Below are 16467 nucleotides of genomic sequence, written 5' to 3' on the forward strand. Positions count from 1 at the left end.
AGATAAAATTCTGATACAAAATTGTTGTTATTAAAATTCTTGAATGTTTTGGCATCTTATACATCGCACAGCAAAAAAGTACTTTGAAATAATAATTTTTGTATTCAATATTAAATTTTTGTATGTAGTATATGTGTTATTATTTGATAGTTAGATGCTCATTGCGTTCTAATGTTAATTTTTTTAACAAAATTTTCACATGTATTATACATATATTATATATTATATATAATAATATATATATGATCATATATATATTATTTTAAATATACAAATATGTATAAATAATGTTTATGTATATAATATATATATCCTTTTTTTATGTATATATATAATTTTATTAAACAATAAATAATTATAAGACTTATTATTATTATTATCATAATAATAATAAAATAATAATATATCCCATAAACAATTTTGACATTTGGATTTATAATGCGATACACATTCTTACACATTGTGTCAAAATATAATTATACATATAGAATGTGTCAAATAGAAACAAAATGGAAAAGATATGAAAATGTTTATATTAAATCAAATAAGCCATTAAATAATTATAGTAAATAATTTTTAATAATAATAATAATAATAAAACATATTGATATTGATTTGCACATTTTTATAAGAGGTGTCATTTTTTATATACATATATGTGATCATATGTATATAAATATACATATATATGTGACACTTTTTGTAGTTAGATACTCATCGCGTTCTAATGTTAATTTTCTTCAACAAGACAATTATTATATTTTTATTATTAATTACAGATTAATTATAGGATCTGCATATAATAAGTAAAATAATATTTATAATTATTTTGTTGTATATATAAACGCAAAATTAAAGTATATCGAGAATGGAAATAATATAGATTGAAAGATACTATCCTTATTACGCAAAATACTTCGCTTGAATACGCAAGTTCGAGAAAATCTAATTGATAAACTTTACATTATTCTAACTAATTCTATTATCTACTTAAAAAATGACTGTAACTTCAACATTTTAATAAGAGGATTTTTATTTTAACACGTAGAAAATATATTATCTAGTGTCTCACGCGCGAGGAAGTTTTGGGATTACATATGAGTTATAAAAGTTATGTTAAAGATTGAATTTGAAGATTACATATAGTTACTTATTCTTGACTATTTACACTATAGTTATTATAAATATGTATTATAAATTTATAGAGATAATAATTTTAGAAGAATTTTCTGATTTTGACAAAAATTTTTATTTTATATAATTAGTCATGCATTGATTTTTATAATTACTGTATGCAATATACAATATAATAATCTATTATATTATATTTGTTATTATATTCAATTCCGTCAACCGAAATAATTGACAGTTCAGTACATACATATATTATATTAATGTATATTTCAGTCAAATAAGAATGTTTTCTATATATATTTTTAAAAAATTATATGTTATACTTAATTAGTTTAATTATGCAGCAATCAAATTCTTGAAAACGATAAATAAACTTTGAATATAATTTCTACGAAGTTTTCAATTATTATATAGATATAATTAAAACATACTTGAAAATTACACCTGCCTGCTTTTGATTGACTTTTTATACATAAATTATGTAAAGAAAAACAAGCTTGTTTCAATAAACAAACTAAATTCCACGACTTGATCCAGTTAATTAAATTGCAACATATTGTTGCCTATAATTGTTTGTTCAGTGATGACATTTATATTTTATAATTGATGTTATTTAATTTATCTTATAAAAGCAAATATATTAATATTATTAAATTTTATTATTAATATTATTAATATTATTAAATGTTTACGATTTTCTGCATTTTAAATCTTATTTTTTTTATTTTTGTAAGAAAAATTGTAAATAAAATAAGTAAAACGTTTAAAATACACGTTGTGAAAAGTATGTTATTATAAAGAATAACAGCTTGTTACTATGCGTTGCAATAATTCAAATATAAACCATCATTTTAATTTTTTATTCGTACTATATAAGAATCTAAATTTTATTTTTCAAATTTTCATGTAGCTATGTAGTGAATTTAAGAAAATATGATAAAATTTAATTTACATTTAATCTACATTTATTGAATTAATATCGCAACTGAGGGAATGTTTTGGAACTCCGAATATTTATAGCACGTATCTATTTACAGATTATTCTTTATTTTTGTCATATACATAATTGTTATTATAATAAAACATATAACGCAAAAAATTCAAGTAACATCTAACGAAATTTATAGACACGAAATTATAATGATTATATATGAATTTTGTAATAAAAAAACATATATTTAAAATATTTATGAAAAGTTATAAGAGTAGGATGGGCAAAAAATGAATTGTTTACGAGATATTGTATACTTTAATTTGACATAATCTCACATAATCTTGTAAGATATTTATTTTTTGATAATATATAACTCATAATATTTTTATGCACAAAATAATGAAAAAAATCAATTGATATAAAGAAAATACATAATTGTTTTCAAGAAAATGTAATGCAATTTACTAACAGCTACATATATTTTAACAATAATTTAAAAATTTAATAAATTCTCTCACTTTAGAATTACTTTGAATAATCAAACGATACATTATATTCATATTTTTCTATGGTTTTTATGACACTATTTGTAAAATGTTTCTTACTCGACAATCGAAACATGAGTATATCAGCTAATTTATGTCTTAAAAATTTATAAAATTAACAATTTTTTTGTCAGCATCTTAACTATTTTTTTTAACTTTAAATAAATTTTTTAATAAATCTTTTTTTAAATTAATTACACATATTCGAAAGATTAACTCATCATTAATCATCATTAATAGTTATTGAGCTGAACTCGATATAAATGAGAAAAAGAAGACATACAGATTTCTTTAAAAATAGAAAAAAACAATGTGTTTTGCTTAGCAAAATTGATTTCGAGTTTTCAAACTCTCTGTTTATTTTCCTAATACAATAAAACAATTAGAACCTTGAATTTAGTCAATATCTGATATTGTGCTTCAGTCATCGCTTGTATACAACCAGATTAAGATATCCTTTCGCTTCGTCGTAGAGAAAAATTTATTTAGAAATATTTGCTTTCCGTTTTATTTGGTAAGTACACTATCGTTTTAATTTCCTTCCTTTTTAATTTTTTAAAGATTATTTTTAATTTAAATAATGCAAAATAATTTAGCTACTTTTAGCGAAATAATTTTCAATATATTATAGAGTTTCTATAAATACAGTTTATAGTTTTTACACAAAAAGATACACAAAAGATTGAAATATCGCAAGATAAATATTGCTAAAACAATTTTACAATATTATAATATCGCAACTTTTACATATAATTTCGCAACAGGCATTTATTTTTCGTTCCTTGCGCCTTTTCGTAGGTCATTTTACTAGCGATTGGAAATGTCTGATAGGAGAACAGTAATAGCGAAAATTCTCAAAGCAAATGATAAGTTCAATATAGCAGCGAGAAAAATCAAGAGAACGGATTTACCTGTGGAATACGTAGCAAATAAAGATGGACTCAACATAAAAGTTTTAGTTGAAAAAATAAAGATTAAAAAAAGTAAAAGACAGTTTGAAGATGAAAGACCAAAATTCCAAGATGCGGTAAGAGACATTATCGAAGGAAATTTATCATGTAGCAGCGTTATAGAACATTATAGAATTAGTTGTAATAAGTTATGTGTTGAAGTAAAGAAAGCCCGTTCTCAAGGGCTTAACAATTACAAATATGACACATATGACAGAAGTAGCAAAAAGATATTTACATACGTGCAAGAGGAAACACTTTTGGAATCTCTGATAATCTGGAAAATTAAATCATCGCAATCCACTTGTACTTGTCAACTTTGCGCCTTGGAACTCCTATTAATTTATGCTCGCGAATATGCCCAACATAACAATATAGAATGGCCACCTGTCTTGGGGAATAATAGACTCACTTCTGTGGAAATGTTATGGCTGGAACATTTCGAAATAACGTACAGCGATGAAATTGCTAACTTTTTCAAGCCTATGGAAAATTGCTTGATACTTACATCAGCAGACGAGTAGCAAACTACACCTACTTTTGTGGAATTGTTTAATATATGACGTTTCCGAATTGCTAAATAGTTATTAAATTTTGTAGTAAAAAAAAAATAGGAATTTCAGTCTATATATAATCAATATAATTTATATGTATATCTGTTTTTTTTACAAAAGGTTTCTATATATTATTAATATTTTTAATTTCTCATGATAGAAGTTTTTGGGCTACTTCTACTAAAACCTCTAGTTAATTTTTCCTACATTAGGTCTAATTGATATTATAAAATAATTATATTTTATTGTTGTATATTTAAAAATTTGAATTATACAATGCATTTTCTTCCGTAAAATTTATCGTCGATTAAATGAACAACAGTAGATTTTATAAAATGATTTAATACATTTTATAACACTATTTCTGCATACACACACACACACACACTATAAATAATTTTTTAATAAGTTTTAACGATAATAATGATAAAATATATTGATTTATATATTTTTAGTAAAGCCATCATTTATGACATATACCTATGTGATATTTTTGATAGTTAGATGCTCATCGCGTTCTAAAGTCAATGTCTTTTAACAAGCATTATTTCTTATATATTAAATATTATAAATTATATATTATATATTATATATAATAATTATTATAATTATATAATAATAATAATAATAATAACATATATAAAATATTTACATTAGAATTTATAACGCGTTATACATTAAACTGTTAAAATATGAAAATTATATAAATTGTGTCATAGAGAATTAATATATGATAAAGATATGGAAATGTTTATATCGAATCAATTAATTCATTAAATAATTATAGTATGTCATTTTTAATAATAATAATAATAAAACATATTGATATTGATTTGTACATTTTTATAAGAGAGGTGTCATTTTTTTACATGTATATATATATATATATATATATATATATGACATTTTTGATAATTAGATACTCATTGCGTTAGAATGTTAATTTCCTTCAATAAGACATTTAGGTATAATATTTTTATTATTAACACATTATTTATTGTATATGCATATAAGTGAAATAGTTTTTATAATAAATTTATTAATGTAGATAAAAGTGTATTGAGAATGAATTGACGTTAGATTGGAAGATATTTTCCTTAGTATGCGATGTATTGCGCTTGAATACGCAAAGAGAAAATCTAATTGATAAACTCTACATTATTCTAATTATCTTCATTAAAAACTATTATAATTTTAACATTTCAATATAAGGATTTTTATTTTAAGACTTAGAAAATGTATTATCTGGTATCGCGGAAATTTTACGATCACACACATATATATGAATATTCAAAGTTATGTTAGAGATTAAAATATTACATATAATTTTTTTTTACTATTTACAGTATTATTATAAATATGTATAATAAATTCATAGAGATAATAATTTTAAAAAAGTATCTGATTTTGATGAAAACTTTTATATTATACAATTAGTGATGCATTGATTCTTATAATTATACTGTATGCTATATAATAGACTATTATATTACGTTAGTTATTATTCAATTTCGTCAATCGAATATTATAATAATGTATATTTCAGTTAAAAAAGAATGTTTCTTATATTTTATAAAAAATAATATATTATACGACTTAATTAGTTTAATTATGTGACAATCAAATTCTTGACAACTATATAAATATAAACTTTTAATATAACTTCTACAAAGCTTTCAATGATTATACTGATATAATTGAAGCATACTTGAAGAATACATGTGTCTGCTTTTGATTGATTTTTTATACATAGATTATGTAAAAAAAACGAGCTTATTTCAATAAGGAAACTAAGTTCCACGACTTGATTAAATTGCAACATATTATTGCCATAGAATTGTTTATTTAGCGATGACATTTATATTTATGATAGACGTGATCTAATTTATCTGAAATAAAAGTAAAACATTTTATTAATATTATTAAATATTCCTTACTGTTTTTTGCATTTTATATAAATCTTTTGTTTCATAATTATAAGGAAAATACGCGTTGTAAAAATTATGTAATATATATGTATAAGAAATGACGACTTGTTAACTACGCGTTGCAAACTTACTCGATAATCGAAAATAAATGTCTATAATGTAATAAAAACCTAATAATAAAAAGATCTGATTTTTTTCATATTCAAATAAGATGCATATTAGATTGATTTCTTATAATATCTCGTATCGTCACGAATACCACACTTAACCGGACCCAGAGACACGAATGAAGACGTGGTAGTTATTGTCTCCATTTTGTTTTATTTTTGTTTTATTTTTTTTAATAATTTCTTTTTTAATTTTTTTTTAGTTTTTATTTAAATATTTTTGTTTTATTGTTGAATAAAATCCTTCAGTTCTAACATGTTCACCATATTAGATCCACTATCTTGAATTTCGGGATCCCGATATTGAAACATTATTATTAACGATCTCAAAATTTTTAGACAAGTGTTTAACCAGAAGCTGATTTGATTGAAAATTCTTCCATGTCGTCGACTTTAATTGTCTCCGGATCGATCGAATGACGCAATTCTTAATAGTTTTGACGGATTTTTCACCCTTTCCACAGGTCTCCAGGAAAAAAGGCCATTATTTTCACATCTTATACGGTTCATAGATACCCATGGAATTCAAATTTTAGGTTCCATCGATAGTCGGAAAATCGGATTTTTTAAACACTAGTACAACATAAGCGCGCGTCATTCTTCAGTTTTATATTAAAAAAGAAAGATATTATTAAAAAAATTATATGTTTTGACAGAATTAGCTGATAACTGTCAAAAAATATTAATCGAGTTTAAAGTTCCATAACATTTTATTTAAAACATATTATTGTTTTAATTTTTAAAACATATTATTATTTAAATCTATAATTAGCAAATTGACGCTTTAATCAGATGATTTCTGTCAAAAAATACTTTTAAAGTGTTAACTTGCTAATTAAATTTCAAAGTAATAATATGTTATAAAAATTACAATAGTAATATGTTGTAAATAATATGTCATAATACTTTATCCTCGATTAATATTTTTTGACAGAAATCAGCTGATAACTGTCAAAAATATTAACCGAGTTTAAAGTAGCTAATTTCTATCAAAAAATATTAATAAATCTTTTCGTCAATAAAATCGTAATTAGTCTCGATGTTGTAATTATCTCGATTATCAAAAGATTCTTGTAGAAAATTCTATTTTTTTGTTCGCACTTTCGGTTATAGATTTAAATATCAAATTTTTATGCATGGCATAACTAATTAATATATTCTTTTATGCTTTGATTGCAATGCATGCATAAAAATATGTGAATTATGCAATGCATAAAAATTCATTATTTAAATCTTTAATAGAGAACAAAAAAAAATAGAATTTTCTACAAGAATCTTTCGATCAAAATATCTTCGCTTCCATTAGATTCGTGTATTTGTACACATCCACCACGCTGCACGTCTCGCGGGAAACTGACCGCAAGACTCTGAGCAGTGGTATCGCCAAACACAGCCTACACGTCCACCACGCTGCGCGTCTCGCGCGAGACTGATTCTCGATTCTCGAGACATTGCGATTGCGAGACTGATCGTCAGTCTCGCGCTAGACGCGCAGCGTAGTGGACGTATAGGTCGCGCTTGGCGATACCGCTGCTCATTGTCAGTCTTGCGGTCAGTCTCGCGCGAGACGTGTAGCGTGGAGGACGTGTACAGATACACAAATATAATGGAAGCGCAGATATTTTGAAAGATTTTTGTAGAAAATTCTATTTTTTTGTTCTTTGTTAAAGATTTAAATAATAAATTTTTATGCATTGCTTAATTAATTCACATATTATTATGCATGCATTGCAATCAGTGCATAAAAAAGTATATATTAATTAATTATGCAATGCCTAAAATTTCAGTATTTAAATCTAAAACAAAAAGTACGAATAAAAAAGTAGATTTTTCTATAAGAATCTTTTGATAATCAAAATAACCACAACATCGAGATTAATTATGATTTTTTAAAGAAACGATTTATTAATATATTTTTTGATAGAAATTAGCAACTTTAAACTCGGTTAAAATTGACAGTTATCAGCTGAATTTTGGCAAAAAATATTAATCGAAGATAAAGTATCATAACATATTATTTACAACATACTAGAACAACACAAGCGCGCGCTACACGTGCGCCATTCTTCGGTTTTATGTTGTGGAAAAGAATATTTTTAGAAAAATAATATAAAATTTGTTTAAACTCGATTAATATCTTTTCATAGAAATTAGCTGATTAAAGCGTTAATTTGCTAATTAAATTTTAAAATAATATGTTAAAAAATTAAAATAGTAATATGTTGTATACAATATGTTATAATACCTTATTCTTGATTAATATTTTTTGATAAACATCAGCTAATAACTGTCAAACTACTAATCCTAGTGATGACAGCCTCTCGATGCTACGAATATAACACACAACGCGAATCTTGACAGCCAATGAGCATAAAGCGACAACAACAAACTTTGATATATGCGCGTATCGATTTTACATATCTTTTTTAGAAAAGGAAAGGATTCAGCCTTTCTGTCGCGCAATTACTCTGCCATGAGCATGAAATAATAAATACGAGTCAAAAATAATAAAAAAATAACACGCACTTTAGATATCGTAATTTTATTATGCGCAAAGTAAGAATGTAGATAGATTAAGTAGTACGAGTCAACAATTTCTCACTACGGTTATCCTTTTCGTCGCGCAATCACTTAATTAATAATATTAAATCATTAAATATTCAAATGGGACCAATATCGTAAAAATGAATTAATTATCCAATGAAGCTGGTGCCAAATTCTTAATGAAAATGCATTCAGTGTCTTTCAAACATGTAATTAAAACGATTGAAATAATCTTAGATCTCATTTAATTAAATTATATAAATATTCAGATGGGACCAATATCGTAATAATGAATTAATTACATAATAAAGCTAAAGTCTAATTCTTAATGAAAATGCATTCATTTTCTTTCAAACAAGTAATTAAAATGATTGTAATAATCTTAGATCTCATTTAATTAAATTATAAATATTTTCAGATGGGACCAAAATTTTGTAAAAATGAATTAATAACATAATGAAGCTGTTGCCAAATTCTTAATGAAAATGCAGTCAGTGTTTTTCAAACAAGTAATTAAAACGATTGAAATAATCTTAGATCTCATTAAATTAAATTATATAATTATTCAAATGGGACCAATATCGTAAAAATGAATTAATTACACAATGAAGCTGGTGCCAAATTATTAATGAAAATGAAATCAGTGTCTTTCAAACAATTAATTAAAACGATTGAATAAATCTTATTGTTAGATCTCATTTAATTAAATTATAAATATATTCAAATAAGACCAATATCGTAAAAATGAATTAATTACATAATAAAGCTGTTGCCAAATTCTCAATGAAAATGCATTCAGTGTAATTCAAACAAGTAATTAAAATGATTGAAATACTCTTAGATCTCATTTAATTAAATTATATAAATGCGAATTAAAAACAATAAAAAATAATCTGAACTTTATATATCATAATTTTATTATTGGCAATGTAAGTATTTGGATAGATTATAAGTAGTACAAGTCAACAATTTCTTAATACATTTAGCCTTTTCGTCGCGCAATCACTCAGCTATTAGTATAAAATCATTAATGCAAATGAAAAACTATAAAAAATTATACGCACTTTATATATCATAATTTTATTATGCGCAAAGTAAGAATGTAGATAGATTAAGTAGTACGAGTCAACAATTTCGCACTACGTTTAGTTTTTTCGTCGCGCAATCATTTAATCATTAACATAAAATCATAAATGCGAGTCGAAAACAATCAAAAATAACACGCACTTTATATATCACTAGACAACACAAGCGCGCGCCATTTTATTTAAAGATTTTATTTAATTTTATTTAATTTTATTTTAAACAACTGTCAAAACTGTTAACCTTCGCGATGACAGCTGCTCGATGCTACTATATGAATATAACGCACAACGCGAATCGACAGAGAGCCAATCAGCATCGCGGAAAAGCGACAACAATGTCAATAACATGCCTTTTTTTAGAAAAGGGATCCTCCTTTGATATTCATTTTGTAAGTGTAAAATTATACATTTTACGATAAGAATAACTAATGAAATAAATAACCTTTCTAAGTTAAACTTATTTCATTTTCGCAAAATACAAATCATATACAAATATTTTATTTTATCCTTGAAAAAATTTTCTGATACTCTAATATATGCTTTTGTGTTACTCTCTTAATTTTAAACATATATCATTATACATATAAGTACATTATATGCTTTATATATTACATTATATATATTTCTGATCAAATTGTAATTGAATTAGGCAATAGTTATATGTATATTAGATCCTTATTAAATTTTCAAAGAGTTAGAACACTTCTACACTTTTACAACACTATATTAATAGGAAAAAGAGTACGTCTGAGAATATTTGACAATATTATTATATATAAAATGTTAAATACTTATTTTCATAGCGTATTTCAAAAAAATAATTATACAGACTCAGATCTTAACACAATAGTTTCAGATTGCAAAGTTATAAACATACATTTAGCATCAAACAGAAATTGTATGCGTAGAATCATAATTATATGCAAGTCATAAAATTATATGCAAGTATATGCATATACCGATCACTAATATTAATATTCATAAAGCTCAGCTAACACTGATTTTTACTGCTTAACTGATCTTGTTTTTTATGCTTGTTATAAATATGTAGATATATATCCTTGAAACAAAATTAAAAACAAATAAAACAAAATAGAACAAATTAAAATAAAATTAAAATTTTTAATTTGTACCTTTTCTCTCATCCATATATATGTACGTTTTGATTATTTTTGTACAAAAAATATTAAAAATTTTGAAATTTGTAGTGATTAACAGCAGAATATTTGTATAAGAAAGAAATTAATATAATAGATGTATTGTTATATTAAATCGCACAATGAATATCAAATTTGTCTGTAATAAAAAATTACACAGATAACGTTTATTATCAGTAGCGTCTGTCAAACTTATCAAAATATACAATTTCCGCGATGATAATTTCTTAATGAAATAATATTAACACAGCATTGACACAGATTTGAGACATTTTTAGAATTTCTTTATTTCTAATTATTAATTAAATGTTAATTTGCTTGAAAGACAAATTTTCTGTAATGAACAAATAAAATTCTTCACACAATTACTAATCCGTTTCATGTAAATTATTAAAATGCGCGATTCTCATGATAACAATATAAAGTATAGCGCATAGTTGAACAACCTAAATCGCAGAAAAAAGCGATAAGAATAAAATCTAATGCTGAATTTCAATTTTATACATTTTGTCAAGAATCTGTATGTAAATGCAATATTATTTATATCAAGAATTGTTCTATACATTTGAAAGAGCACGTAATTCTTCAAAAATCAATAATAGTTCATTAAATATTATCGATTTAAATATAACAAATATATAATACAATTAAAATAAGTAATTAATTTAGTTAAAATAATAATTATATAATAATTACACAAAAGATAGTAATTTCACAAATTTCGTATGTTTTACGTATCACACATTAATAGCTCATTAAAAAACACATACGTCACTTATCTAAATGACGCAATAATGATTTTTAAATAGCGACTGTCGAGTAGAACAGATATTCTGCTCGAAAGCTCAGTCATAAACATTCTGCGGAAAGATCATTATGGATCATGAGATAGAGAAGAAAATAATAAAGAAAACGGTTTGGCCTCAATGGATCGCTAGTATCGGAGGTATGTGTGTTTTATATATTAATATATATTCATATTTTACATATACCAATATTTTTCAAACGTCTACTATACATTATTGACTAAATATGGCAAGATTTTATATAATTTTTAAAATATTTACTCGATAGTCTCGACATCTCCATATTTACATGAAAAAGCACTTACATGAGTTTACGCATATACGAATAAGATAGTCTATTAAAACTGAAAAGAAATATAAACAGCGACTAATAATTTTTCAACTTCTAGTCACCCTTTTGCTGATGCAAGTAGGAACGATGATGGCTTGGAGCTCGCCGTATATCGCGTATCTGACTTCATCCAAATCCCACATTCCCTTAACAATGACCGAAGCTTCCTGGATAGTTTCACTGTTGAACCTAGGCAGACTAATTGGCGCCATTTCCGGTTCTGTCGCCGTCAATTACCTTGGCACTAAAACAACGATTCTCGTGACTAGTTTACCGATGGCTTTCTGCTGGCTCTTTATAATTGTGGCTGATCGAGTGGAATGGTTATATGCAGCTAGGTTTTTAGGTGGCATCGGTATCGGAAAAACATACAGCTGTTTCTCGCTTTACTTAAGCGAGATCGCGGATCCTACCATTCGCGGAGCCCTCATAGTTTTAGGTACGTGTTTTATGTAATTATACGTATATACATATATGTGTATATATATTTAACAAAAAAGGAATGCTAGAATTGAGATATCATATCTCGTTGAACGACTGACGATTCTATCTGTGTAAAAGTTTTAGCATGAAAAAATCTTTTTCAATTATGTCACAATATTTAATAGCGAATACTGATAATATTGCTTCCTGGTTTATAAAGTCAAACAAGATTTACATATAAAAAAAGAAATTTAAAGAATTAAAATATACCGGGTGTTCAAAATAAAATGTTACAAATTTTTATCACCAAAAATGTTGTTTCTAGAAAAAAATATTTCAAATAAAAAGTTGCAGTATTTCAAGGGGGAAGAAAGTTAATGTTATAGAAATGTTTGTAGGAGACGGGTTTCAAGGTCATTTTAAAGTCAACTTGATTTTTTTTAATGGAATTACCCTAAATATTTTATGTAAATATGTAGATTCCTTGTAACATTCTGCATAAAAAATTATAAGGGTAAGATAGTCAAAAATCGAATGGTTCACGAGATATTTACATCTTATAATCTGACATATTTTGATATAAAATACAAAATATCCCGTAAATTATTTAGTTTTCGATAATCTTACCTTAATACTTTTATGCACGAAATAATGAAAGGAATCGATTGGTGTGAAGAAAACACATAGTTGTTTTTAAGAAAAATATCTAATTTGCAACATATGTTTTTAAAAATAATTATGCGTTTTTTTAAACCAATTGATTGGTCTCGATTTTCTATGCATAAAAATATTAAGGTAACATTATCGAAAACTGAATAATTTATAAGATATTTTGTATTTTATGTCAAAATATGTCAGATGTTAAGATGTAAAATATCTCGTGAACCGTTCGATTTTTGACTATCTTATCCTTATAATTTTTTATGCAGAATGTTACTATGAATGTATTTGCATAAAATATTTAGGGTAATTCCATTTTAAAAAATCAAGTTGACCTTAAAATAACCTTGAAAACCGTCTCCTACAAACATTTCTATAACATCAACTTATCTCCCCCTTGAAATACTGCAACTTTTATTTGAAACATTGTTTTCTAGAAACAATATTTTTGGAGATAAAAATTTGTAACGCTTTATTTTGAACACCCCATTAGCGTTAATAACAGACAATTGTAAAAAAAACTAACAAAAAACTTTTAAACCTTTTCTTGCAGCAATGTCTGGCTTATCGGTAGGTAATCTAATAATATGCGTCATGGGTGCGAATTTAATGATGGATATCTCTGCTAGCGTATGTCTCGGCCTTTGCTTCATATTGATGCTCATCTTCATCTGGTTGCCGGAATCGCCGCATCATTTCGTCAAGATTAAAGCAGAGGAGAAAGCCCGAGCGTCGATACTCTGGTATCACCGTAAATGTGACGTGGAATCAGAGTTGCAGACCCTGAAGAAATTTATCGAGGCGAACAGTAGCTTAAGTTTCATAGGCGTTTTGAAAGAATTTAAAACTCCGCATATCTGCAAAGCGTTAGTGATCGTGCTTGTGCTCTTTATGTACAGTCAAATGTGTGGTATGAATAACGTGATGTTCTACATGGAAACCATCCTGCGAAGCGCCAACGTAACCATCATAGAACCGGCGACGATTGTGATTATGGTTACCGCAGTCGGGATTGTTAGTTCTCTGCTCTCCATGTTGCTGGTCGACAAGTTTGGCAGACGAATCCTGATGATTGTTTCCAGCGTGTCTATCTCGATCGCTCTAATCTGCCTGGGTACGGAATTCCAGCTTCTCGATGCGGGTTATGATTCCGCTGATTTGCAAGCACTACCTATCTTTTCGGTCTTCTTCTTCCAAATGGCTGTTTTTATGGGTATCCTCTCAATACCCACCGCAGTACTAGGCGAGATATTTCCGTCACACGTTAAGTGCATGGCCGGCTGCTTCAGCAGTATCATGGCTGGACTCTACGCTTTCCTATCCACGTCGACCTATCAGCCTCTGATTGATCTGCTTACAGAGAAGTACCTGTTCTACATCTATTCTTTGATACTGATAACTGCCGTGCCATTTACACTCTTCTGCGTGCCCGAGACCAAAGGCAAATCGTTGCAACAGATTCAGGAAGAATTGAGGAAGAAAAGTTGAGTCGGGAATTTATAGCGATGATTTATGAATCTAGTGATAATACGATAACTCATTTTTCGCGTTCATTGCAAGAAGTTTTTTATGACATATCAGTATCAGTGCCAAGTAACGCTGCTACGGCCAATAATGATCTGACAAATTGTAATATCACGCGATATTTTTACTTGGTGTTGACGAAGCAGGAATATCTTGTCGCAGAAGAGCCAGCTGCGAATTAATGAGAAATGGTCGACGAATATACAATATTTTCAATCGTTGCTTATTATTGACATGCATTTTATTTTTATACATATATATATGTATATGGGGCATTCCACGCCAAATTAACTTTTTTTCCCGACCATTTTTGATTTGCTTCATTTTTTTTTATGTTTTTGTATCCATTGAAAGTAGCTTCCATGAATTTTTTTAGATTTTTATCTTTATCGATTTCCGAGTTACACATTAAAAAAAAATTGATTATAACAATTTTCGAAAATTTCAAATATTTATAACTTGAAGAAAAATAAAAATATTGTCATTGATAAGGTGGTCATTTTTTTTGTCTTTGAATGTATTTTTCAAAAAAAAATATTGAAAAAATTTAAAAAAAATTTAACAGTGTTTTCATCAATTTTAACCGAAATTATATATTTTTTCTCAATGAGACCCCTTCGATTTTTTTCAAAAAAATGTATATCATTCTAGGCTTAAAAACAAAATTTTTGAGCTATTGGCGAAGAGGGGATTCAAATATTTTCGATTTTTTAAGACTACTTTTCGATTTTTTTTCAATTTATTTTTCAAAAATCGCACTTTTTGATGTTATAATAAATAAGAATAAGTGATAAGTATTGGTAAAATTAGACGCGCTGGAGTGACACGAAATGGCTTTTAATGCAATGTAATTGTAAGAGTTGTAACTCTAATTCTTATCTAATATTTTTTACGATTATAGATACATTCCGTTTCACGCATGATGCACATGAAGTGATAGAAAATCTATAGTTTGCGTCACGCATATTATAGATCTTCTGTTGTTTCATGCGCATCATGCGTGAAACGAAATATACCTTATATCATTTACAAGATTATAATATTTACAAATGTGAACAAAACAATGTTGTAAAATAAGAAACTATTTCATCTTTGCTATCAGCTGTTTTCAAATAAGCGTGATGTATTAAATTATCAGTAGACAGTATCATTCTTCCTTAATTCACTGCTAATAAAAGAACGATGTAATTATTTTTCTTTAACGGACATAAAGCACCTTGTAACATCCGTGATGAAATTCGGTTAATATTTTATTTCACAGATTAATGTTTTATTTAAGCGATCACTAGCGCTGCTGTGATAACTTTGAGATGTATATATGAGATGTATATATAAAGCTCTGTAAACTTGTTAATATCTTATCTCGTACCAATAGCGTTGTGTATCAAATAATAATAATAAATAAGCAAAATAATGAATAAGCAAAATTGTGTAGACTACAAAAAGACAAGCAATGTATACATTATGATTAATGACGTTACTTTAAAAATAAAAAAAACTGTAATACAAAAAAAATTATATGTTCAAGTACAACAAATCCTAAATTTGTAGTAAGATTCCAACAAAAAATATATATTTAAAATAAAAGAACTAGATTTAATTGAAGTAAAAAGAAATAATTATTTGTACAAGAAAAAAACATGTTTCTTCTGATTGTAAGGCTTTATTATGAAAAAATTAATAACTATAAAATTGATAAAACTAATGAAATACTTCAAAGGAAAG

The 16467-nt window shown here is 26.1% G+C and overlaps 1 protein-coding gene across 1 annotated transcript; it reads left to right on the top strand.

Annotated features, from left to right (window-relative positions):
• The first annotated feature begins 11798 nt into the window (after nt 1-11798).
• Nucleotides 11799-16240, top strand: LOC145945194 (facilitated trehalose transporter Tret1-like). Its single transcript, XM_083054031.1, has 3 exons — nt 11799-11944; nt 12194-12574; nt 13772-16240. The coding sequence occupies exons 1-3, from the start codon at nt 11875-11877 to the stop codon at nt 14704-14706; spliced, it is 1386 nt and encodes a 461-aa protein (XP_082910157.1). The 5' UTR covers nt 11799-11874; the 3' UTR covers nt 14707-16240.
• The last annotated feature ends 227 nt before the right edge of the window (nt 16241-16467 follow it).

This window comes from Prenolepis imparis, unplaced genomic scaffold, assembly GCF_030444845.1.
Source record: "Prenolepis imparis isolate NDT839.2.m4 unplaced genomic scaffold, iyPreImpa1.0 SCAF_14, whole genome shotgun sequence".
NCBI classification, from domain to species: Eukaryota; Metazoa; Arthropoda; class Insecta; order Hymenoptera; family Formicidae; genus Prenolepis; species Prenolepis imparis.

Excerpts from the sequence above, each read along its gene's own strand:
- LOC145945194 (XM_083054031.1), top strand. The coding sequence starts at position 11,875 with ATGGATCATGAGATAGAGAAGAAAATAATAAAGAAAACGGTTTGGCCT. Across the intron at positions 11,945-12,193 it reads ATGGATCGCTAGTATCGGAG|TCACCCTTTTGCTGATGCAA; the intron begins GTATGTGTGTTT and ends TTCAACTTCTAG. Across the intron at positions 12,575-13,771 it reads CGGAGCCCTCATAGTTTTAG|CAATGTCTGGCTTATCGGTA; the intron begins GTACGTGTTTTA and ends CTTTTCTTGCAG.